Below are 23,942 nucleotides of genomic sequence, written 5' to 3'. Positions count from 1 at the left end.
TGACACAGGCAACCCCCAACTTCAGATAGAGCCCTTTGGAATATGCTCGACTTCTCAATCAGATGGATCTCAACTGCTTGCAGCTGATACTTCTGAAGAAACGCATTCTCTGTCTTTAGCAGCTATGACAAAAGCTTTAAAAGAAAATTATGCTTCAAAAGAAGACGTGACCTCTACCACTGTAGGTGTAGCAGAAGCAAGTGAGACATCAGACATTGAGGTGGTAACAGCTGATGTAGACATGGGCAGCGCAACCATACGTTCAGAACATCTTACCACTGATAAAGATGAAGATGCTGGGATGATTCGGACAGAGGATGACATTCTTGCAAATGATGCACTTTCAGAATGTGACAGTATTCCTCAATGTGAGACATCCGAAGAACTTCAGAACTACAAGAATGGAGATCAGGAGCTAATGTATTCATTATCTGCAACAGAAGATAAAGAGAATATACAAGAGATTATGAAAGAGGAACCACAAATTGATTATGTGGGAACAGTATATTCAGAACAACACGCTGAAAACCATAGTGATGAGGATTCTGGGACGTTAACAGAAGACCATGTTGTTGGGAGCAACGTGATAACACAAACAGATGATGTCACCACGGAATACACTAATTTCAACCAAAGCCTTGGCCTTGACACAAGCAGCCCCCAACTTCTGGAAGAGCCCCTTGGAATTTGCCCGACATCTCAATCAGATGACTCGCGACTGCTTGCAGCTGCTACTTCGGAGGAAACATATTTTCTGTCTTTAGCAGCCACGACAGAAGCTTTGAAAGAAAACGCTGCTTCAAAAGAAGACGTCACGGATACCACCATAGGTGTAGCAGAAGCAAGTGATACATTAAAGATGGAGGTGGCAACAGCTGATATAGACGTGGACACAGAAACGACGCATTCAGAACATCTCACCGCTGATAAAGATGAAGACATTGGGATGGTTCAGACAGAGGATGAAATTCGTGCTCATGCTGTACTTTCAAAATCACACAGTATTCCTCAACGTGAGACATCTGAAGGACTTGAGAACTACCAGAACGAAAATCGTGAGCTCATTTTTTCACCAGTAGGGCGTGTGTCATTTGTATCATTTGTAGATTCTGCAACAGAAGATGAAGAGATTATGAAAAAGGAATCAGCAACTCATTTTGTCTCAGTGAAGCACACTCATGAATCAGCAGACGAGGAGAAAACATATAATACTACCGTGGAAGCAGTATATTCAGAACAACACGCAGAACACTATGGCGATGAGGATTCTCGAACGGTGTTCACGGAAGACCTTGTTGTTGTTAGGAGGAACGTGATAACGCTAACAGACGATGCCACACAACTTGGGACAGCGGAAGACACCGATGTCAAGAAAAGCCTTGGCCTTGACACCGGCATCCCCCAACTTCAGGAAGAGCCTCTAAGAATTTTTCTGACATCTCAATCAGATGAATCTCAATCAGATGAACCTCAACTTCTTGCAGTTGCTCCTTATGAAAAAACGGCTTCTTTGTTATCGGCCATGGCAGGTATAGCAGAAGCAAGTGAGACATCAGACATTGAGGTGGCAACAGCTGATGTAGACATGGATAGCGTAACCACACGTTCAGAACATCTCACCGCTCATAAAGATAAAGACACTGGGATGGTTCGGACAGAGGATGACCTTTCTGTTCATGGTGCACTTTCCGAATTGGACAGTATTCCTCAACGTGAGGCATCCGAAGTTCTTCAGAACTACCAGAACCTGCATCGTGAGCTAATTTCATCACTGGTAGGGTGTGTGTCATTTGTAGCAGCTGTAACAGAAGATGAAGAGATAATAAAAGAGGAACCACCAATTGATGCTGTCTCAGTGAAACCTGCTCACGAATCAGCTGACAAGGAGAAGCTATTTAATACTGCTGTGGAAACAGTATATTCAGAACAACATGCGGAACACCGTAGCGATGAGGATTCTGGGATGGTGTTAATGGAAGACCCTGAGGCATCTGAAGGACTTCAGAACTACCAAAACAATGATCTTCATTTCGACAACCCACAATCTCAGACCCACCCAGTTGAAACCTGCCAGCCCCACTGCAGTGTATCCCCAGCACCAGATTCTCATTCGGCGGAAAGAGCAAAGGCTCCATCATCGGAAGGTGCAATGGAGGATGACGAAAACGCGAAGGCGAATGTTGGCATTGGCGTAGAGGTGTTTGGCGATGGCACAACAGCAATCGGTGACGTGAACAATCGTGAGACGGCGCGTGGCAATCATGGCTACGGTGTAGAGTGCGGCGGGCTACCGCCGCAGACAGATTCTCTTGGGCTTTCTGCGCCGCGTTCATCGGCGCATCGAACGCGAGATGGCGACGTTGCGGTCAGTCTGACTGTAGACGCCATTGCTGGAAACGAAGAAGCAGAGCCGCTCGCCGGCGGTGAGGCTCGAGTCGGCTTCACCGCAGAAGCAAATGTAGCGGCAGATGGTGAGCGAGGCGCGCGCCTGATACTCGTGTACGCGACCGAGTGTGAGAACGCAGAGGTTAAGGAGTGTGAGGAAATAGTGATCCAGCACGGGACGGCGACGAGAGTGATGCCCGACCTGGAGGGTGTTTCTTCAATCCACCACGCAGAATCTGTCACCGTCCTGCTTCAGTCCGAGAGCGCTGCGGGTCATCCGCCTGCTCCTTCTGAAGGCAAAACACAATCTCTTGGGCTTTCAGTAGCGCTTTCACCAGAATGCCAATCACAGAACCGCGGTGCTGTGCACGGCGTCAGCCTGGAACTTACCGCCGAAGGCAATGGGGAAGCTGAGCTGCTCGCTCCTGGCGATGAGAAAGGCCGGGTCATTTTCACCACCGTCGCGAAAGAAAATGCAGCGACGGACGATGAGTCACACGCACGCTCGGCACTCATGCTCGCCGCCGAGTGTGAGAACACGGGGGTCGAAGAGCGTGGGGAAATAGTGGTCCAGGGTGGGACTGCGATGAGAGCGACGTCCGACCCGGAGACCGCGTTTGCGCGACAGTCTGCAACCCGACCTCAGCCTGAGATCACAAACATTTGCTCACCTGCTCCTCCCGAAGGCAAAACACAATCCCCCGTTGAAATTACCATCCACATTGAGGCGCCTGCCTCATCACGGCGGGAAGCGGGGAGGCCAGGGAGTTTTTCGGGCTTGACCGTGAATGCACAGCTACCATCGCCTCACGAGGACAGTGGAGTCTGCGATGAGTTCGGTGTGATCGGTGTGGGGAGCACCGAGATGCAAAGTGACCAAAGTGGGCGCGTGGATCATCGGACGGACGTTGAAGCAAAGGTCGGCAAGAGCTCGCAGTCGTCGAGGAAGGCTCGGTACCACCTTGCTGTCCATCACAAGCTGGAGACAACGCAGAGCCGTAAGGACAGCGGGTACACCTCGTCTGAAACGCTGCTGGAGAGCCCGGAATGTGGGCCTCACCGAGCCCTCATTGGCACCGGCGAACACAAACATGGGTCAAAGGACGGAGGCGAGGACGAGGAATCGAGACATCTGGATCAAAAACCGTCGCTGCCCGCGGTCGGCCCGGAAGTGTTGCCGCTCGACAGCACCAAACAACCCGAGTGCAGCATCTACGTTGTCGCGGTTCCACCCGAGCCTCGTGGCGTTTATTGCACCCGCTTCGACGATCCCCGCAAAGGGACGAGCGTTGCGACAGAGCTGCCGCACATCGTCGCGAGGGGGGTGCTCAAAAAGGCCCCCTCCATGCACGAGCCGCAGGTGGCCTCCAGCGCAGCCGCGGGGGACGGCGTTTGGGAGCGCAGTCTGCAGACGGTGCCGGAGGAATTCGAGCACATGGCGGACGGCATGGACGGAGATGGCGGTGGCGGCTACGAAGAAGACTATGCAGCCAGCTCCCTTTTTTCCCAGTGCTCGTTCGACCTGAACGACGACTGCGGGCTTTCGTTGTCGTCCGCGAGTGACCTCCGGGGCAGACGTCACGCGTTCGCCGCGGGGTACGACCTCGCAGAAGAGGGCGACCATGGACACGGGTTCGCGGCGGTGAGCGGAGACGAGGAAGACACGCCGAGAGGTTCCGAATACTCGGTGGATTCCTTTCACACGGCGTCCTCGACGGCGGCGGGTGGCGACGGGGCCAGCGAACGAGAGGAGGAGGCGGAGGCGGCGGGGGCAAGCGATTTTCTGGACGAGAGACTCTCGCCGGCGATGACGGCCGCCTTCAAGAAAGCTTTCCATGCCATGTTTGGGATGCCGAGAATCTCGTTTGACGACGGCGCCGAGGAAGGAGACAGTGCGAGAGTCGCCGGCGACGCGGTCCTCGCGAGTAAAAGGGCCAAAGGGACGGACTTCTCAGGCGACGATAAACGACTGAGGCCCGAAGAGGAAGAGGAGGAGGGCTCTGTTGCCGTTGTTGGCACGGAGGGCAGCGCCGAGTTCTTGGACGAAGGGGTAGATACTCAGACCGTGACTGTCGGTGTAGAAACGCAGCACATTTACTCAGCAGAGAGTGAAAAGCGCATTTCTTCAGAGCGTGTCGAACTTAAGCGTGATAATTCGGTGGAAGTTATTGAATATCCATACGATGGGGAAGATGACCTAGATAGCACAGCCGGATCAGATTTTGGATTTTCCCATCGCGAAGCAAGGCACCCATCGGAGATGGATCTCCATGTGGAATACTGCACTGATTGTTCTGAGCAAATTCACACAGAAGCAGCACAATTTCATGATGGCGTCAGTGAAGCGCATGTTGATAAATCAAGCTTCTCACTGGACCTCAGCCTGCTCCAACCTCAGGGTAGTGAAGATGAGAATGTATTGGATGGAACAGAAGATGATGCGACCTCGACATCTTCAGTGCAAGCTCTTAATTTGAGCGGCCTCAAAGACGACACTCCCCGCATTCCCAAGCCCCACGAAGTCGCTGGTGGAGATCTTGAATGTAGCCAAGAGCAGAATTCTGCAGGAGGCGAAAACGTATATCGTGCAGATTTCACCGGCGCAGACGGCCACCGCTACGTCAGCTGTGAATCCCGTCGGCAGGAAAACGTGGCAACGATCGGCACCGCTGAAGCGCGAGGGGCCCAGCATTTACCATCGCCGGTCTCGGTGGACCAGCAGGAAGGAGTCCAGTTCTCACGACAAGTCCCAGGCTCCGAGGACCCCGGCGATAAAAGTCCCGATGCGGGTGGGGAAGTTACGCCAGTGGACAACTTGCCGAGCGGCGAAAATGTTGACGCGCTTCCAAAGAACCCGCCCTTGTCTCCCGGGAAGAGTGAAGGTAGTTTGATAATTTGCGATGACAGTGCCGACGGTGAAACCGCGAGTTGCGGGTGTGAAGCGGTCGCAGGAGAACTCTGTTTTCCGTTTGAGAATGCCGAGGTTCACGTCGGCGAAGGGCAGCAGCAGAGAACGGAAGAGCTTGTCGTTTATGTGGCCGGGGCAGATTCAGATCGTCCACCGTCCAGTGAAGCTCAATCGCGACCAGACGCAGTGCAGCTGGCAGAGATCACCGAAGTGGTCAGAAGCTTGGTCGGTGCTGTTGACGATGCAGATGGCAGTGGTAGCAGAAACGACACCGCCATTCCATCGCAAGGGCCTGCAGGAATCGACGGCAAGGATGACGGTGGTCTCAGAGAGGGGGAAACGTCTGCTCTGGCGTTCAGCGATGAAGCTCAGGGTGGCCGTGCCCCCGATGGTGTTGCAGTGCAGGCGGATGAAAAGTTTAATGCTGCTTCCGACGGGGGTCCTGGATCGGCCTTTGTGTTTACAGATGGCGGGGTCAAGCCTGCGAGTCCACACCTTTCACCGATGGCAAAACAAGAGCAGTGTCGTACAATTAACATTTCTCCAGAGGAATCAGCCTTGGAGAGAGTGCAGGAGGCCGATGATCAATCCATTAACACAGCCCGACAGCAGCCATTGTCAGATCCCGAAGCAGAGGCTAATGCTAATGGGGAGAGGCAGCAAGAGATGTTGCCCTTCAAAGGAACTCGAGGTGTCTTGATGGAATCCATCATCACGAGCTCAGAGCGTGCGGATCAGCAATGCACCGACGTGAAGCAAGAGCTGGGGGAAATTCTGCACGTTCATCCAAGAGACGAGGAAACAACGTTGGCGTTGAGCGACGGCCCCGCTCGGACACTTGCGACGGAATGGAGCTCGGACGCGGCGACGATCTCCACGCAAGCGTCGTTGTTCACGTTCACGCCGGCCACGGCTACACGGTCTTGCGCTGCCGAAGATCCTGCCGAAGACGCCGCTGGTGAAGAAGAGCACCGAGGCCCTAAGGCCGAACGGCGGCTCGACATCATGGCGGACCCGCGGGACGAGGACTTCGCGTCGTCCTCAGGGGAGCTCACGCCCGCCAAGCAAGAGCAGCTGCGCCACCTACTGGAGCAGGCCATCGGGCACCACCAGGGGAGGGCCATCGACCGTGATGAAAGCCCGGCCAGGAAGGAGGAAGATGACGAAGGATGCAGCTCCTCCCTTTCCCTCCCACGCCGGATGGGCGGGCAGTTGTCAAGCAGCCGCAGTGTGACGATCGACTCGTCGATTGACGTCTTAAGCGACGTCGAGATGGTCCCTGATTTGGTCAGCGCGCCGGAAGACGTCGCGGCGAATGCGGGCGGCGCCGGTCCCGCTTCCGTCGTGAGAGCCGCCGGCGGCGGTGGTGAGGGAGCGAATGCGGGCGCTTCGACGGTCGAAGTTGGGGGCCCCCGCCCTGAAGGGTGTTCGGCAGGCGGAGACTCGGGCAGCCAGACCACGCGGAGCTCAGCGGCGAGCCGAAGCGGTGGCCTCCTCTCCGCAGAAAGCAGCGAGAACGATGGAGGGGTGCGGGGGCCGTCGGTGGGATGCCACCGTCTTCCGGACGATGATGCTGGTGGCACGGCCTCGCCCGTAAAGCAGGCGAGGTGGCACCGCGCCTCCGAGTCGACATCGTCCAGCGAGGAGGCCAGGGAGGAGCCGCAAGTCCACAGGAGAAGGCCGTTCTCCGGGCCTCACCACAGGCCCTCCCACGGGGAGCGGTCGCCGGTGGCACAGCCGCGCGCAGACGCGGTGCTCGCGGGCCACGCGGGCCGGGCCGGCGGCGACCGTGAAACCGCCGCGCCCATCGCTGCGGCTCGCGTGCCATATGACACTGCGATGGAGCATCCGAGATTTGGCAAGAGGCATCGGGACGAGTCGAAGCCGCCTTCGGTGCTGAAACAGCGACCGAGGTCAGCCGACGCAAAGGGCAAAGGGAAATTCTTTACCAAGAGCTCCAGACCGAGATCTGCCGAGGCATCCAGGTGCTGCATTCTGCCCGATGGACACGACGAACGAGCGCTGGGCATCGGGCGTCCTCTCGACTACCTTCTGTCGGCGTATCCCCAGGTGTCCGTGGGCTCACCCGCGGGCAGCGAACACTCGAAACGGAGGTCGTACTTGTTTTCAGAGAGTGGGGACGAGATGATCGTGACGCCAGTGTTTGAGCCGAGACTCCACTCGGTGGTGTCCAGCGCCTCGGAAGAAGAAGAAGACGGCAGCACAGAGGCTTTTTGCCAACAGGCGCAACCAAAGTTCGACACGGGGCCAAGGTCCTGTCAAACAGATGCTACGGCAGATGTGGGTTTGACAAGTGAATCTTGCCTCGAGGAGATGAGCCCGGTACTTCCCAACCAAGAGTCACAGGGAGAGAACGGAAACCAGCAGCAGCAGCAGCTTGTTGAAGGTAGTGCCACGCCGAGTCAGACAGCAGGAGATGGTCACATGACACAGAGTCAGGTACCAGTGAAAGAGCAATCGCCCGCGGAAGCAACCGGCGGCGCAAACGGCCAAACGGCCATGGGCGGCGCGGCTTCATGCGGCGGCGTTGACGATGCCCGGAGCTCTGCAGGCGACGATCTCGGCGAGGAATGCGGTCAGCAAGCCGTGACCTTCGTGCCGAGCGACGTCAACCCGTTCGGCCAGCGGTGGCAAAAGGAGCAGCGCGGAAGGCGCAGCGCCGGTCGCAGGCGCGCGTTGTTCGGCAGCTCCTCGGAGGTCACCGCGGCGGGCCGGGACCTCGGGGAGGGAGCCGTGCAACGCTACCGCAGCTCCAGTGTGGACAACGACCTTAACGGCGCGGGCCTGCCCTTTGATTCCCACCTGAGCTCGTACGCCGTGAACCGGGGTGAGCCGTCGAGCAGTTCGGCGGGCAGCACGAGCTGCGGCTCAGGGGAGATTTCCCGGGAACTGCTGAAAACCTTCGGGAGCGGTGACGAGGGGAGCTCGGACGGCGCCTCTTCGCGGCTTTGCAGCCACGACGAGTTGCCCGACGATCGTGGCCGCCGCAAGCACACGTCTCGCTACGGGTTCTACGACCTCACCGCACCATCACGGCATGGCGGGTCGTCGACCGACGCGGTGACGCCGGCAGCGGATGCTGGGACCTCGGACTTCGTCGTCACGGTGGAGAGGTGCACGCAGACGAGGATCGCCGGCGCTGGCGTCACCGACGTCGGATCGGGAGGAGGTCGGGAGAGCGGGCCATCAACTCTGCCATCTGCCGAACTCCTGGGCCGCCATCAGTGGAGAAGCCTTCACAATTTATCTCTCCACCTGTCACAGCTTCTGATCAACACCACTCAACTTCTGGGCAACATTGGCCTTCAGTCACCCCTGTTCAGCCCGTCCGAGTTAGTGGTGAATTCTGCTGACGCCTCGTCTCTCCGTCGCCCACCGAGAGCGAGCGACGCTGGCACGACAACTCACGAGGATGTCAGTACACAGACGGACAAGTGCACTTCGCTTGGCAGTCATGGAGACGGTGGTGGTGGTAGCGGCAGCAGCAGCATGTATGTGGGGGACCGGCAGCTGATGCTCGCCGAGACGTCTCAGAACCAAACCTTCAGTGTCGTCATCAAGGTGACCGGATCGGACGCGGCAGCAGAGCCCCGTGACCCCACGACCTTCAGCGTGCGAGGCCGGGACTGGGTGAGCCGCCCACGAACGCCCGCGAGGGGAGTGGCGGAAAACGTGCAGGTGCCCGACCTCCGCACGTGGACGCATGCAGATGCCATCGCAACCAAAGTCCTCGTCGACCGCGCCACGTCACCCATCTTGGTGGTCAGCGCAAACCAGCGGGGCTGCCCGGTTTCTCGAGAGCGGCAGGGACCAGGGAACCCCGGGGAGACCGACGGCTCCGCGGCCGCACTCGCGGCGGATCCACGCCGGCAGAGGAGGCAGAGCGAGCCCGACGTGTCGCTGACCGAGCGTGTTTCGTCAGGCCGAGAGCCGAGGCAGTCTTCATCGCGCGGTAAATCTGCTTCGCCCAATGATGAGACCGAATGGGACGCGTTGAGCCACGACATCGACGGCAGGCCTGCCCGCAACGCCCGCCGATGCACGGGCCGCGTTTGTCAGCCGGACGCATTTGATCTGGAGCGGGAGGAGTCGCAGGTGACGAGGACGGAAGTCGGAGTAGAAGACGGCGGCTTCGAAGCGCGGCTCGAATTTCCTGCAGCGGGTGACGGACGCTCTTCGGCTGCTGCCGCCGTCGACGGAGAGCCGGGTCGAATGCGTCGTCACGGTGGGGCACCACCGCTCGCCATCCCGCCGCGGCCGCCAGACGAGGTGGCGGAGAGGATGGCTGAAAGTGTTCTTTCCACGGGGTCTTGCGACACCGACGAGCTCCTCAACGCTCGGCCAATCGGCGCCTCTCCACCGCAGGAGCACGAGGCCACAGACGCCGTGGAAGGGGGCGGCGCGAGCAGAGCCGAATCATTCAGCCCGTTACCGTCAGACCTGCCACAGCACGACAAGTTCCACGGTTGGTCGGGCATCCAGGCGAGCCGGCTAGCAGGGCCGGCACAGTCGCCGGATGATGATGATGATGCGAATACCATGATTGCGAAAGTGTACCTTGCTGAAAATGTTGAAGAAGAGGCTCTAGGAAAGCCCGTTCCCCACGAGACTTCGTTGCACCTCAGCGAGCTTTCGTTGGCAACAAAGGTCACAGTCGGGTCAGCTTTAGGTGCCAACGCTGATGCGACAATTCGTGTTGATTCAGGCGAGCCACGTTGGGTGATCTGGACACCAGTTTCTCGGCACTCTGGCGGCGAAGACAAGCTTGCGCAACCGGAAGGTGATTCTGCAAGCCCTGTCATTTTAACTTGTCACAAACAAGAGACACGCTCCTCCGATTCACCAAGTCCCATTCAGAGGGTGCCTCTGTCAGCCGGTGAAGAACCGCGACTCGTGAACACAGAGCTCACGTGGTCGAGAACTGGCCGTGACAACGTAGGATCAAGTCCAGGATTCGAAATCTCGCAGTCCCCGTCCTCCAAATCTACCAACAAATCCGTCCAGAAGTTAAACGTGCCCGACGACAATCCGTCCAGTCAGCCAACCGCAGGGAAGATTGACACTGCGCTTGAACGCGATGCGACACACCAGACGACATCGAGCACCGACCAACGCAACCACCATCAGCAGCAGCAGCAGCACCACCACCAAGACAATCAATCGGCAACAGCGGAGAGGACGGAAGGCAGGGCCGAAGGGCTGGCGACACGGGGGGTGGACGTGGCCTGCGGGAAGCCGGCGGGCGGCGACGGGGGTGACGATGAGATGGCGGCGCGAGCCATGGAGCTGGAGGAACTGAGGCGCGAGCGGAAGATGGTGCTGGCCACGCTGCTCTCGGCGGGGGGCGGCAGCCGTCGGCCGCTCAGCGTCGAGCTGGCCGAGGCGAAACTCAACTACGGCCTGGGCGAGACGGACGCCATGCTGCGCGCGCTGGACGACGGTTCCCCCTCCGAGCGAGCGACGCGGCCCCCAACGGCGTCGGAGGAGCTCCTGCGCAGGCACGCCGCCCGAGTGTCCGGATGTTAACTACCTCGCCCGGTGTGCAGGAGGATATGGGTTCAATCCCAACCCCTGACGCCTGCTGTATATTTGGAGTTTGCCTGTTCTCCCCGCGGTCCGCTTTTTCCCTCCACAATTAGAAACAACATCACGCATTTGGCTTTGGCTGATATTCATTCCCACGTGATGATAAGCCACTTCGTTGAGCTATGATTTGTGGCCAGGGCGATTTTGAATTAGAGCGGTATTAGCTCAGTGGGCCTCACCTGGTTAAAATAAAAATAGTTGAGTTTTATAGTTTAGCTTTTGCCCGTGATGTTTTACGTTTTCCAGCCAAGGTTAAACGTGTTGCAGTATTTGTGAGGAATAGTTCCGGAGATGCTCGTGAATTGCAAATTTCGCGGATAATGTTTCTAAAGCTTCGAGAAGTTCTTTCTCTGTATCTATCTCATCTCTTTATCTCTATTCTCTTTCTTTATCTGCCTCTCTCTCGATGCAGTCGTGTAGAATTCCACATGAAATTCGTGGATAGCCGAAATAGCGAATTGCAAGTTTGTAAATAAGGTGGGAATACTGTAATGCATTACCTCTGTCTGCCAGCCTGACGACTGCATGTTTGTCTATCTGTCTGTAACAAGTGGGCATGGTGACTCTCAGGATGGCGGAATGTGAACAACATTTTTGTATAAAGTCGTGTTGCTATCTGGGACTTACTCTATAGAAAACTGAACAAATTGATCAAACCGATGCCTCAAACCTGGAAGCATAACCTCGTACCAAATGGACCCTTGGTGTCCCGTCTCTGCCGGCTGAGGCGGCAAAGCCCTCTCAGACTGGGCCGCTATCCGAGCCTCGTGGTCTCATTGTGGCCTATGGGCATTACTGGCTCGGGAGGTGGCTTAGAGATTGCGGTATAGCAATGGATCTATCCGTCGGAGTTACGAGTATTATCGCCTAGTATGCGTGGGTATTCTCCAGGTGCTCTAGATATCTCGCAAAAGCCAAATACGCATTCATGGAAATGGCCACACATGCCTGTGTAGAACAAAAGTCTCGGGACCGACCGTGGGTTTTATGGGAAAATCAATAATATTATATTACATGCATTTACTCTTAATAACACAGATCACCTCGACTGTGGAAATGGGGCAACGAGATTAGCTCGTGCGCATGATCTGTGTGGATCGTTATTGAATGTCAAGAAACGTAAACTGGCCCGGGCAGGACCTATCGCTAGAGGAGTCGATGGCCGATGGGGGCGAGACTCATGTCACGGGATGGAATGGTCAGCTAGAGGAGGGGAACGCGCTTGAGGGGCCGCCCGCTGCGGAGGTGTAGCGGCGAGATCGGCCCGTGCGCCGGAGCGAGACGGACTGTGCGGCATCGTGGCAACCTGACGGATGGCGACATCTCAGTTGGGGAGGCCTTTGTCCAACAGCCGACTGTTCGTGGCTGCTGCCACTGCTGCTGCTGCTGGTGATGACGACGATGATGATGATTAACGTAGCGTGGTAAAATAATGGCGGTCGCTCGTGCCCCCCCCCCCCTCCTCCACCGCAGGCACGCGAGCGTCATCGAGGGGCTGCGCTGGGAGCGTGAGGAGCGCCTCCGCCGTTTCCGCCGCTCGCGGAGCCTCAGCCCCTGCAAGCCGAGCCCGCCGCTGGCGCTGCCTCGGCCCGTCACGGCGGAGACCCCGTCCGGCGGTCGTGGCTCCGACGCCGATCGCGCCCAACGCTGGAGCCCGCCCACGAGGATGCCGTCGCCGATCCCCGGGTTGGGCGGCACCGGCACCGGCGGCGGCGACGGTGGCGACGAGATGGTGCCACGCCTTGAAGCCGATGCCTACAGCTCAGCCTGGTAGAGGATGCTCTCTTCACTAGGGCGCCGCAGTGGCGAGATGTTATTTGCCTCGGCTGGTATACAGGAGGTCATGAGTTTGATCCCGACCCTGACGCCTGCTGTATATTTGGAGTTTGCAGTGTCTCTCTCCCCGTGGTCGCATGGAATTTTTTTTGGGTCCTCCGGTTTTTCCCTCCACATTTAGACTTAACATCACGCGTTAAAAGCATTTGGCTCCTATAAATTTGCACATGATATGTCACTTCATTGGGCTATCATTTGTGGCCAGCCCACTTCTCAGAAAGAGCTGTATAGCTCAGTGGGCTTTACCTGGTAAAACTAAAATAGTTCTAGTTTAAATTCGCTGCCTATTGCCCGGCAATGACTTTTATGCCAGAAGTGGCGCTCTGTAGCTGCCTTCTCGTCTTTGCCGCGCTTCTTCTTCCCAGCCCGCCCCTCTTCCTCCCCATCTCTTCATTTGTTTTTCAACCCATCTTTGTCAGAAGAGGCCTTCGCTTGTAGCACCGGCCCCAACAGTCAGTTTAGGCTACACGGGGAATGTATTTGCTGCCACGTGATCGTACGCTGGCTGCAATAGGTGCTCGCAAACAGCACAGGTCTGTACAGCGAATTAAATAACACCTTCCCATAGTTGTAAAAAAAAGTAGTTTTTCTACACGACCCTTTGGCTGTATGGCCTTCCGGGAGTGCACATTATCAGCAGCATTGGTCCAATGCAAGCAAACTGTGGGGCAGTTTTGATATTGACTGTCCACGATGTGGGCTTGTATGAGGCATCTGTGTCTGTTGTCGTTGTCCTGCGATCGCCTGCTCGCGCGCTCCGGTGCGTAATCCTCTCGGCGCTCCGCTTCTGCTGCGCGGTCCGGCGTGGTGCAGTGGCGTGGCCGGCGGGCGAGGCTGGCGCCGATCGTCACGCGGCGCGGCCGAGGTGGAGCAGCTGCTGCGGGGCTACCAGCGCGCGCGCGACGAGGCCTGTGCCCAGATCGAGCGCGCACGCCACCGCCTCCGCGAACGCGCTCTGCAGGAACGCCGCCGGTTGCTGAGCTACCACCGCGCCTCCACGCCCTCCGCCACGGTGAGGGGGTGGGTGGGTGGGGCGCGCGCTCGGTTGGGCGAGCAGCCGACCGGTTGAGCGGGTGAGCGAGTTAGCGGGCGACCTGGGCGAATGGTCGGATGGGCAATTGGGTGATCGGTCAGGTGGGTGAGCAGGTGAGCGGGAGATCGATTGGGTGGGCGGGCAGGCGGGTGAGTGGGCGATCGGTCGTGTGGGTGACCGGACAGACATGGTAGGTGTGCAACAGTGCTCAGAGTCGGCGGTTAAAATCACTTCTGATGCCCATGATACACGTCTTGAATTATTTAGGTGGGAATTGTTTTTTCACGGCTTGTCAAACTTGCACGCATATTACAAGCGAGATACAAAACTCGAGACTCGATGTGAATGAGACAGGGTTTAACAGGCACTGCTCACCGCAAGCGTTCCAATCCATTTTGTCCCTACTACGGACACCGTGTATCACAATTGGAATGTATTATTACACCAGTGACATCACCGCCCGTTGTAGAAGTTTCACGTTTCGAATCCAGCCGGCCGCCCTGGTGAATACCACGGTTGTATTAACTGAAAGAATATGCGGCGTGTGCTTCACGATGGATGTTAAAGTTCCTGTGACGTCATTCGCAAGAGTAGGCCATTGTGTGCCGGTGTGATGGTGCAAATTACTCAATTGGCATTATACATAAACTAACTAAACTATTTACATTAAAAAAATATTTTACCAGGCAAGGCCCACTGGGCTATGTAGCTCTTTTTCAGAAGCGACCTGGCTACAAATGATAGCTCAACGTAGTGGTTTATCGCGTGTAAATTGATCGCAGCCAAATACTCTGAACTCCAAATATCACCGCACACCCCCTGCGGCAGCCTTAATACCTCCCGGTCACTCTCGCAAACGAGACTCTATCCTGGACCCTTGAGTTCTCGCCTGGTTACACAAAATAAACTTGAAACTTGAGCTTGCTCACTCACCCACTCACCCACTTGCCCACTCACTCACTCACCCACTTGCTCACTCACTCACTCTTGCAAATGAGTCTCTTTCCTGGACCGCTGAGTCCTTGCGGGGAAAAAAAACTAAGCAATTGTTTACAAAAAATGTGCTCGCTCGGCCCGACCGGTCCGGCACCGACCGTCGCCGTTCTCGCAGGATCACCATCGCGCGGCGCTCGCCGGCGGCGCCGACGTCAGCGCCAGCACCGCCAGCCTGTGCACCAGCTGCAGCCGCAGCCTCGTCTCGCTGCCCACGTCCGGCTACAGCAGCCGCAGTCCCCCGCTGCAGCACCGTGGCCTCGGCGTGGCGGTGAGTGGCGCCGCGGCTCGGGCCGTCCTTGGCGAATGGCGCCGTGGTGCAGGCGAGGGGGGTTGGCGGAGCGTGGAGCCGGTGGCGGGATGTTAACTACCTCGCCTGGTATACAGGAGGTTGTGGGTTGATTCCCGACCCGGACGCCTGTATATTTGGTGTTTGCGTGTTCTCCCCTTGGTCGTGTGGATTTTTCTCCGGGTGCTCCGGTTTTTTCCCTCCACATTTCAAATCAACGTGTGTTTAGAGTATTTGGCTGCTGCTTTGAATTCCCACGTGATAAGCTAATTTGTTGAGCTATCATTTGTGGCCAGGTCACTTCTGAAAAAGTGCGACATAGCTCAGTGGGCCTTGCCTGGTAAAATAACAGTAGTTTCGTTTAGTTGTAGGTGGAGACTCGCTCAGACTGCACATTGGTGTGATGCCTTTGGGCGGCAGGGTGGCAGGGCAGTCGCTGACGCGTTTGCCTCACGGCTAGAAGAGCCTGTGTTCGATTCTTGACTCGGGCGCCTTTCTGTGTTTTATGTGTTTGTCCCCCCGCTCCCCTCCCGTTCTAAATGGGAATGCTCATGTGAAATGTGGGCTTATGCAGTGAACTATATAAAATTCGACCGAAAAAAAGACAAGATGACAAAACCCCGGCTGATTCTTCGCATCGAATTGACAATTAATTTAATTGCTGGTGGTGGGGTGGGGGGTGCCTGAATTGTTGCATGCCCTACCCTTGACCTCTGAACTATGAACCCGCAGAGTACCCCATCGCCATGGCGACGGAGCTACGAGCGGCTGACGCTGCCGACATCGCCGCCGCCGCCCACGGACGTTGCCGAATACCAAGCGATCGCTCGCGGCGTCTTGAGCACCACCAGGGCGGAGGTCAGCCCTCTCCTGACTGCTCGTGTGATTTGTGAAATCTAGCGCTGCACGCCAATGCGCGCTAAGTAATGTAATGATGCATGCCCGTGTGAATTGTGAAATCTTGCGCTGCATGCCAATGCGCGCTAAGTAATGTAATTTTGCACTGCATGTCTATGTGACTTGTGAAATATAGCGGTGCATGCTTAGGTGCACCGTGTAATGTGTTACGTAATGCGCTGAAGTGCATTATTTAATTTCTGTGCTTATTACCAACTTTTGTACCCATAGAAACTCCACGGGAAGGTGAGTAGAGTCAAGGTTATGATGTAAAAGCACTTGCTCCAACAGCCTGTTCAGGCTATAACGGGCGATATTTGCCTTTATTCCGAACAGCACTTGCCCCAAACAGTCTGTTAAGGCGATACGGGGGATCTATGTCTTTTGCGCAGGTTCTGGCGGCATCAGCTGGAGATGTGGACTGCCTCTTGGAGGGAGTCGCTTCTGCAGGATGGCAGTAAGTCCCACGCACTCGTACTTGCGCTCGCCACTGGAATTGCACTGCAGAGGGCTGCGTGGGCCACTTCACACACAAAGTGCTTGCCACAAATGGACCACAAGACATGAAAAAATAATAATAGATTTTACCCTTTCTGGAAAGATATTCTTGGTTAAGATATTCTTGGTTCTTTCGGTAAAGTCACGTAGAAGGGGTGGATTTCACACCTGATGATGATTGCTTGTGTTGCAGTCGAAACGTCGTGAGAATTTTTATTGTTTTATATTTATATTATTTTATTATTTCCCTTCTACGTGACTTTACCGAAAGAACCAAGAAGATGAATCCCTGCAGTCACGAAAGCTTTAAATCAGGTGGTTAAGATGTTCAAACACCAAATATACACCTTTCAGTTTCAATCAGTTTCAAAGACAATGCATTTTTATAATTGTCAGAGCATGTTTGTTCGCATGTTCACCACAAGTACGCCTGGTTAATGCAGACTTGATTCCTTGAAAAAGGTGTCCATTTGGTGTTTGAACATCTTAGCACCTGTTGTATTGCCAGAAAGGGTAAAACCTATCCTTGTTTTTCATACTTTGAAACTGACAAAAGAGGTCCGATAGAACCGGAAGATCTTGCTGATTTCGTCAAGGAGCACTTCCCATGAGCACGGTTAACTACGTACGGTGCGAAAGAAGTTCAACGTACATACGTAACTATGGTCATCCTCCGGTCATCCTCAGGAGCGATTTTTGGCAAGCCATCAAACAAAGACGGTCACCGCATCGTGCACGTCTGCGGCCGTCTGGAACGCTCTTCCGATATTATTAAGCCATTCGAGCTATGAACTTTTATATCTAGATTGAAAAAACTAATTTCTTTCTTTCTTTAGAACTGCTTTTTGTGTTTAGTTTGGTGTCCTTCCCCCGCACCTCCGATTAGCCAGCCGTGCAAATCGGCGGTGTGGGGGTTGTTGTGACCTCGGAGGCAACTGAAGTTTGTAATTGCTGGCTGGTGATGCGAGTCCCGTTTTTGACCTCCACCATCCTCCCCATCTTCATAATAAATTATGTGGTGATGTTGACGACACGCATTCTCTCCTCTTATAAATTAGAACGGTAAATCTACTGCCACAGTGTGGAATTAAACAATTATTTGGTGATGCTGTTGCTTTTGCGTTGACAGTGATGCACAAGGACAACTAACGAAAAAACTCAACATATTCGTCAATAACGCTGCTTTAAAATTTAAATATCTTTTTTAAATAGGTCACATTTTTGGCAATGGCCCTTCAGCGTAAAGAAGACTCATTTATGTCCGATGAAAAAGGGCTATTATCTGAAACGTCTCCTATTATGCATCTTCATAATAGAAATTAGCATTTGCTCATGGTGTCTTGTGCAATTGCATCGAGTCCACTTTATGCTACTATGGCGACGAACATTTTTCAATATTTAAATGTATTGTGTCGAAAAAAACAGTCACTGGAATTTTGGCATGATGCAGGCATTCATGATCATCATCGATCATCATCGTCATCTTGACTTTTGTTTATCAAGCACCTTATTACAACGCACTTCCAAACAACGCGAGGCAGCGATTTCGTTCAAGAATCTACGACAGAGCAGAACCGTACATCGCACCGCGGACTCAGTGCGCAGTTCGGAATCAGAATCGTTATTTATACTGGAGGAATCTGATGACCTATAAAGCTCTTTTTCACAGATGTCCAGTAGGGGCAGGTCAGAAATTGATAACAAGTAATGCAAAAACATGATAGCAGTGCAAAGTATAAGAAGCGTAAAAAAAAAAAATAAGTGAAAAACATTTTTATTTTACCAGCTAAAGCCCACTCAGCTTTTAGCTTCTTTTTCAGAAGCAACCTGGCCACAAACGTCAGCTCAACGAAGTGGCTTATCATCACGTGGAAATCTATAGCAGCCAAATAATATAAATAATGACTGTGGCGAGGAATCACTGGCAACTCCACGAATCCCCACGGGACTGATGAAGATGATGAAGGTGACGACGTTGATGACGACGACGGCGTGCCTGCACGTGACATTTGCCACAGGCGGGCGAGCGTGGAGTCGGGCGTCCTCGTGTTCGTGAAGCCGCTGGCCTCGGCGACGCGGTGGGGCTTCCTGGTGGCCGCTGTGGTGGCACGGCCGGCCGACGCCGTGTGGGACGTGGTGCGCGACCCGGGACGGCGCAGTTTGTACGACGGGGGAGTGACGCGCGTCACGGTCTGCCGGGACCTGGGTGACGGTGCCCAGCTCGGTAAGGGGAACCAGATTCGTGTTTTTTAAAATATATATATGTAAATGTAATAATAATCAAACTTTATTTTAATATCGCTTCTTGACCCATGCCTTGAACTGTGGAGGGTAGGGGGGGGGAGTTTACACACATTCTTGCCAATGATAACCTCCCCATGAAACAAGAACTCAACAGTGCATCTCACCGTTGCCTCGAGTGCTGATCACCCCCCCCCCCCACCATCCTAGAATCCCACTCAGGTCCGGAATAACGCTGGCGAACAGAGTGGAGCGACGCAGACGTCCAGAATAAACATCTTATTCGAGACCCAAACATTGCACCACCTGGCTTTGAAAATTACTCCCGCATGAGACACTGATGTGCCGTCAACTGCGTAAAAACATCTACAGACCCGATGCGCACATCTCCTTCGTGAATGGAAAATTAAAGACACAAGCCACAGAAGTGCGATCACGGCAACGCAATCCAAACTCGGGACCGTATCGTAAACCACTGTAGCCTGCGCTCCGTCAATGGAGAAAGAACAGCAAAAACTATACCAACTCTTTCCTGAAGCCCTCGTCATGACGAGCAGACCTCGACATTGGCATCCAGCTCCTGAACGTATTGCCATCATTGGCAAGGATAGAATAGATGAAGGAGTTGTCGGGAGCGTACAGAGTGCCTGGGCTTAGCTTAAGAGGCTCACAGCTTGCGCAGCGTGGGCACATGGACCCAGGCTGCACCTCTGGTTATCACGGTTGGCTACGTACGGTGCGAAAGAAGTTCAACTTACATACATACATACACGCCCTGTTGCTGATCCTAGCCCAGAACTGGGCCATTCCTGATCCATCACAATCTGCTTCTGAGTGATTTAGGATAATGAGGCGAAAGGCACGGTTTTATTTTGTTACAGCTCGACACACGCAGTATTTTATATCCTGGTTTACGGTCGCAGAGACGCAACATTTACTGCATCGAAAGTTAACAATGCTTAGGAGCATCCTCTTGGTTATTTGGACATTTAAAAGTGTGTGTCTGTGCTGTGTGTTGTTTGAGTATGCCTCGTTGTTTTGTTTTTACTTTGTTTTCAGTTCACGTTGTTCACGATTCTTCCGCCTGCTACTTGAAGCAGCCGCGTGATTTCTGTTGCCTGGCAGCTGATTTCAAAGAGGTAAAGGAACAATACATTAACTTTGTGCATTTAATTACTGATATATACCGATGTATACTGCGTTTCAAAATCACTATTGGCTGGCTGTAAAATTGTCATTGTTCCTGGAATGTCGTGACACCCACTTTAGAAGCTGGGTCAGGTGACACAGTGACTCCAACTTCCTAGGTGCTGTCCTGAAGTTGCTTTGCGCAGTTTCAAATGAAACGCTGTCATCTACACACGAGCTAAATTTGGTTGCGAGAATTCTTATTGTCAATAATCGTAATACGCACGGATCTGTAACCTCACCCTCTGTACTCTTGGTTCTTTCGGTAAAGTTACGTAGAAGGGAAATAATAAAATACAATTATAAAACAATAAAAATTCTCACGACGTTTCGACTGCAAGAAAATTTGAAAAATGTTGTGGATTTCACACCTGATGATGATTGCTTGTGTTGCAGTCGAAACGTCGGGAGAATTTTTATTGTTTTATATTAGTATTATTTTATGATTTCCCTTCTACGTGACTTTACCGAAAGAACCAAGAATATGAATCGCTGCAGGCACGAAAGCTTTAAATCAAAACTCGCCCTCTGTGTTTGGCTTCCGTGCGCGCGCCCTTCACGCGATGCCTTCGGTGCAGGAGAGCGGCTACGCGAAGGTGGCGCAGTCCGTGTACAACGAGGCGTTCCCCCTCCCGGCGCGTGAGATGGTGCGGGCTGAGCTGCTGCCCAGTGCGTGCTTCGTTCAGCCGTGCAGCAGGCAGGGCCAGGAGCTCACGAGGATCATCACCCTCACACAGGTATCTCACGAGACGACAAGCCTGGGTTATGTTTGCCGACATTGTGTTTGACACAGTGACCCTCCAGGCTTTCAGGGAGCTTCTAGATCTGTCGGTGACTCCAATAGCCTCATGTATGACAGGTGCCATGATCTGACGATTCTGCCTTTGTTCAATCTCGATGTGCCACAAGACCGGCAACGCGAGTCCGGTTCCCAGCCACGACTTAGGGGCCGTTCATAAATGACGTCACACACCTCGGGGGGGAGGGGGGTCAGACATTTGTGACGATGTGTGACGAGGGGGGGAGGGGGGGTTTGAGAAATGTGACGTCACATCAAAATGCGCAACTTTAAATAAATATAAACAATATAATTGTTATAACAACACTAATTTTGATACATTTTCATTATTAACTATTTGATTATTTAAATGTATTTATTCCATCAAGGAGCATTTTGCTTCTCCATGGGAGAATGGAGAAGCATAAATTTTGTACAACTTTTGAATGATTGTTATTAAACATTTTGATTTTAATGATTCTACCAGGGCTTTTCATTCTTTGGAATGAATATGTGACTGTTATAATTGTACTCTCCATTTTGCTTCGTTCTACTACAAAGTTTCAAGTATTTTTTTATAGTTATAATTACGTTTAATATTTTATAACTATAAGAGAATTTCAATATAATATTCTGAACATCTGCAGTTTTAGTTAGACGTTGAATATTTTCAAGTGAATTTTATGCTAAATTTCAGCTTTCCAATGCCTCCTTTTTAATACGTGTTTTCTCCTACAACATCAGAGTGCAAATACGCACTACAATGACAATAGTTTAAAGTGATTTGAAGCATGTTTTATTTTCAAAATGTAACTATGGTTTTGGGGGGGGGGGGCAGAGCTTTGTGACGTCTCACTTTTTGTGACGCCGTGTAACGAGGGGGGGTCAAAAATCGGCCCAAATCGCGTCACGTCATTTATGGACGGCCCCTTACATCAGTGGCGAATATCTGAACCATTGCTGGGCCTCGCCTAGGTCGCCCTTCAATGAGTACCAGGGCACAATGTGTAAATACCAGCATGGGGAAGACAATGGCAGGCAGGAGCAGTGCTGGCCACACCACCTCCATCGAGCACCGTCCTGCCAATTAATAGGTGTTCCCTAACAGCTCTTGCCCCATCAGTCTGCATGACTATTATGGGGGTCTTTGTCTTTGTGTGCGTGTGTGTTCAGGTGGACTTGGGCGCCCCTGCTCTCCCTGCTCACGTCATCAGCCTGGCAGCCAAAGAGCAAGCGGCGTGCATCAGCCGCCTGGCCAGGCTGCTCGGCTGTTAGTCCTGGGGTGGCACCAGCACCTTGTGGAATACATACCAAGATGCACAAAGACAAAGATCTCCCATATAGCCTTGACAGACTTTTGGGGCAAGTGCTGTTAGCGTGTCGCTCCTATGAAGGCTGACATGGCACACGAGGGGGTGGGTGGCCAGCAGCACCCCGGCTTGCCTTTGTCTCCCAAGTGGCGATGTTTACTACACACCGCACCAGGTACTCATTTGAGGCTGAGTCGACCTAGGGGAGGCCCAGGACCGGTTCAGATAATCGTCACCGGTGTTGGCTGTCGCTGGGTTTGTAGCGCACTCACCACTACACTACCGCTCCCCACACCAAGATGCACGTACATATACACACCCACTCACACAGACTTATGCACGCACACTTCTCATACACACACGCACAAGAGTGAGGATCTCTCTTTGAGACTGTCAGGACAGTCATCACGTGACAGTGTGGCCAGTACTGTTCACAATTGACCGCCTTTGTCTTCCCTGTGCTCGTGATGATGATACACCACTGCAGGTCGCCACTTTAGGCCGAGTCAAACCAGTGGAGATGGCGGCTGCTTTCAGACACACATTGGGGGCCGTCCATAAATGACGTCACGCACCTGGGGGGGGGGGGTCAGACATTCGTAACGATGTGTGACGAGGGGGGGGGTTGAGAAATGTGATGTCACATCAAAAATGCGTAACTTTAAATAAATATAGACAACACGTTCTACTTAATTAAATAGACTTTTTAATAAATGTTTTCTCCTACAACATCAGAGTGCAGCGCCACATTAAATACACACTACAATGACAATAGTTTAAAGCGATTTGAAGCAGGTTTTTTTTTTTGGGGGGGGGGGGGGCAGAGCTTTGTGACGTCATATTTGAGGGGGGGTCTGACTTTTTGTGACGCCGTGTGACGATTGGGGTCAAAAATCATCACAAAATCGCGTGACGTCATTTATGGACGGCCCCTTGCCGCACGCACGCACATGCGCACACACGTGTACACGCACGTGCACACGCACTTGTACACGCACGTGCACACGCACGCGCACGTGCACACGCACGTGCACGAGCACACGAATTACATTCCAGCTTTAGTTTTCACCGCTCCGTCGGAGGACCACACACTGCCGCTACGTCGCAGTTGGTTCCGAATTGCGAACACCCGCGAAGGTGACTTTAAAGAGTTAGAGCTCAGGGGATTTATGGGTAAGGACGCAGGGAGACGCGCAAGGGCAAATGCGTTCGCTCTGCCGCCGTTTGCGCTGCCTTGAACCCTTCTCGGGTTGCGTGCCGTTGTCAAAACACTCCTAGAGGTGCCATGCCTGCAGAGCGCAAACGTCCACGCGTAGAAATGTTTACCAACCATCACTGTCATTCCTCTTTGCTTCCAGCAGTCGATAGGTTATTCTTATCATATCCCATCAGCCTGTCATCCCTCTGGTGCTGATAGCACGAGAGCCGCGATGTGAGAAGTTACCGGTGCTTGTCTGAAGGGGATGCTGGGCCCCCCTGCTATGTGAATGTGGAATTTCCACCATTGGCTCAGGGCTGCAGACAAATACGAGTGCCAGCCCCGTTGCTCGTTTCAGCAGGGAGACTCTTTGAGATCATCATCATCAACTCCCAGACCAAGACGTCATCATTGACTAAGCCGTTGGTAAGCCACCACACATTACCATCGCTTTCAAATCCTTGACCAGGTTCCCGCAGCTGCTGCTGCTGCACAGTAGTCATACAACCTCGGAGACCTGTCCATATAGTCTCCCACCAACTGCTGTTAGGTCTTCCCCCCTTAGTCACTGGACTCGTGGAGACGACCACTCCAATGCCTGGCTCAGTAACCGACCCTCCTCCGTCCTTCATCTGTCAGAAGTGGCGTGGAATGAAAGCACAACTGCATGCCGAGTGGCCCCAATAGGTAAGCACAGCGTCTGATCTGCCAAACGGCTGAATAAACTGTTAATGTCTCATCCGCTTGAGACCTGTACCTTAACACTCTTCGACATACCAGA

The 23,942-nt window shown here is 53.6% G+C and overlaps 1 protein-coding gene across 1 annotated transcript; it reads left to right on the top strand.

Moving 5' to 3' along the window:
• Nucleotides 1-84: 84 nt before the first annotated feature.
• On the top strand, nucleotides 85-22,735 carry LOC144937219 (uncharacterized). The gene is made up of 10 exons (XM_078864579.1): nucleotides 85-10,812; nucleotides 12,374-12,670; nucleotides 13,550-13,748; nucleotides 14,881-15,033; nucleotides 15,784-15,909; nucleotides 16,341-16,405; nucleotides 18,465-18,670; nucleotides 19,747-19,826; nucleotides 20,454-20,612; nucleotides 21,827-22,735. Exons 1-10 carry the CDS (start codon nucleotides 125-127, stop codon nucleotides 21,926-21,928), a joined length of 12,075 nt encoding a protein of 4,024 aa, XP_078720705.1. The 5' UTR covers nucleotides 85-124; the 3' UTR covers nucleotides 21,929-22,735.
• Nucleotides 22,736-23,942: the final 1,207 nt, after the last annotated feature.

Source organism: Lampetra fluviatilis, chromosome 18 (genome assembly GCF_964198595.1).
Source record: "Lampetra fluviatilis chromosome 18, kcLamFluv1.1, whole genome shotgun sequence".
Classification (NCBI taxonomy): domain Eukaryota; kingdom Metazoa; phylum Chordata; class Hyperoartia; order Petromyzontiformes; family Petromyzontidae; genus Lampetra; species Lampetra fluviatilis.
Note: the sequence above shows the minus strand (reverse complement) of the source record. Positions and strands in the feature narration are given on the sequence as shown.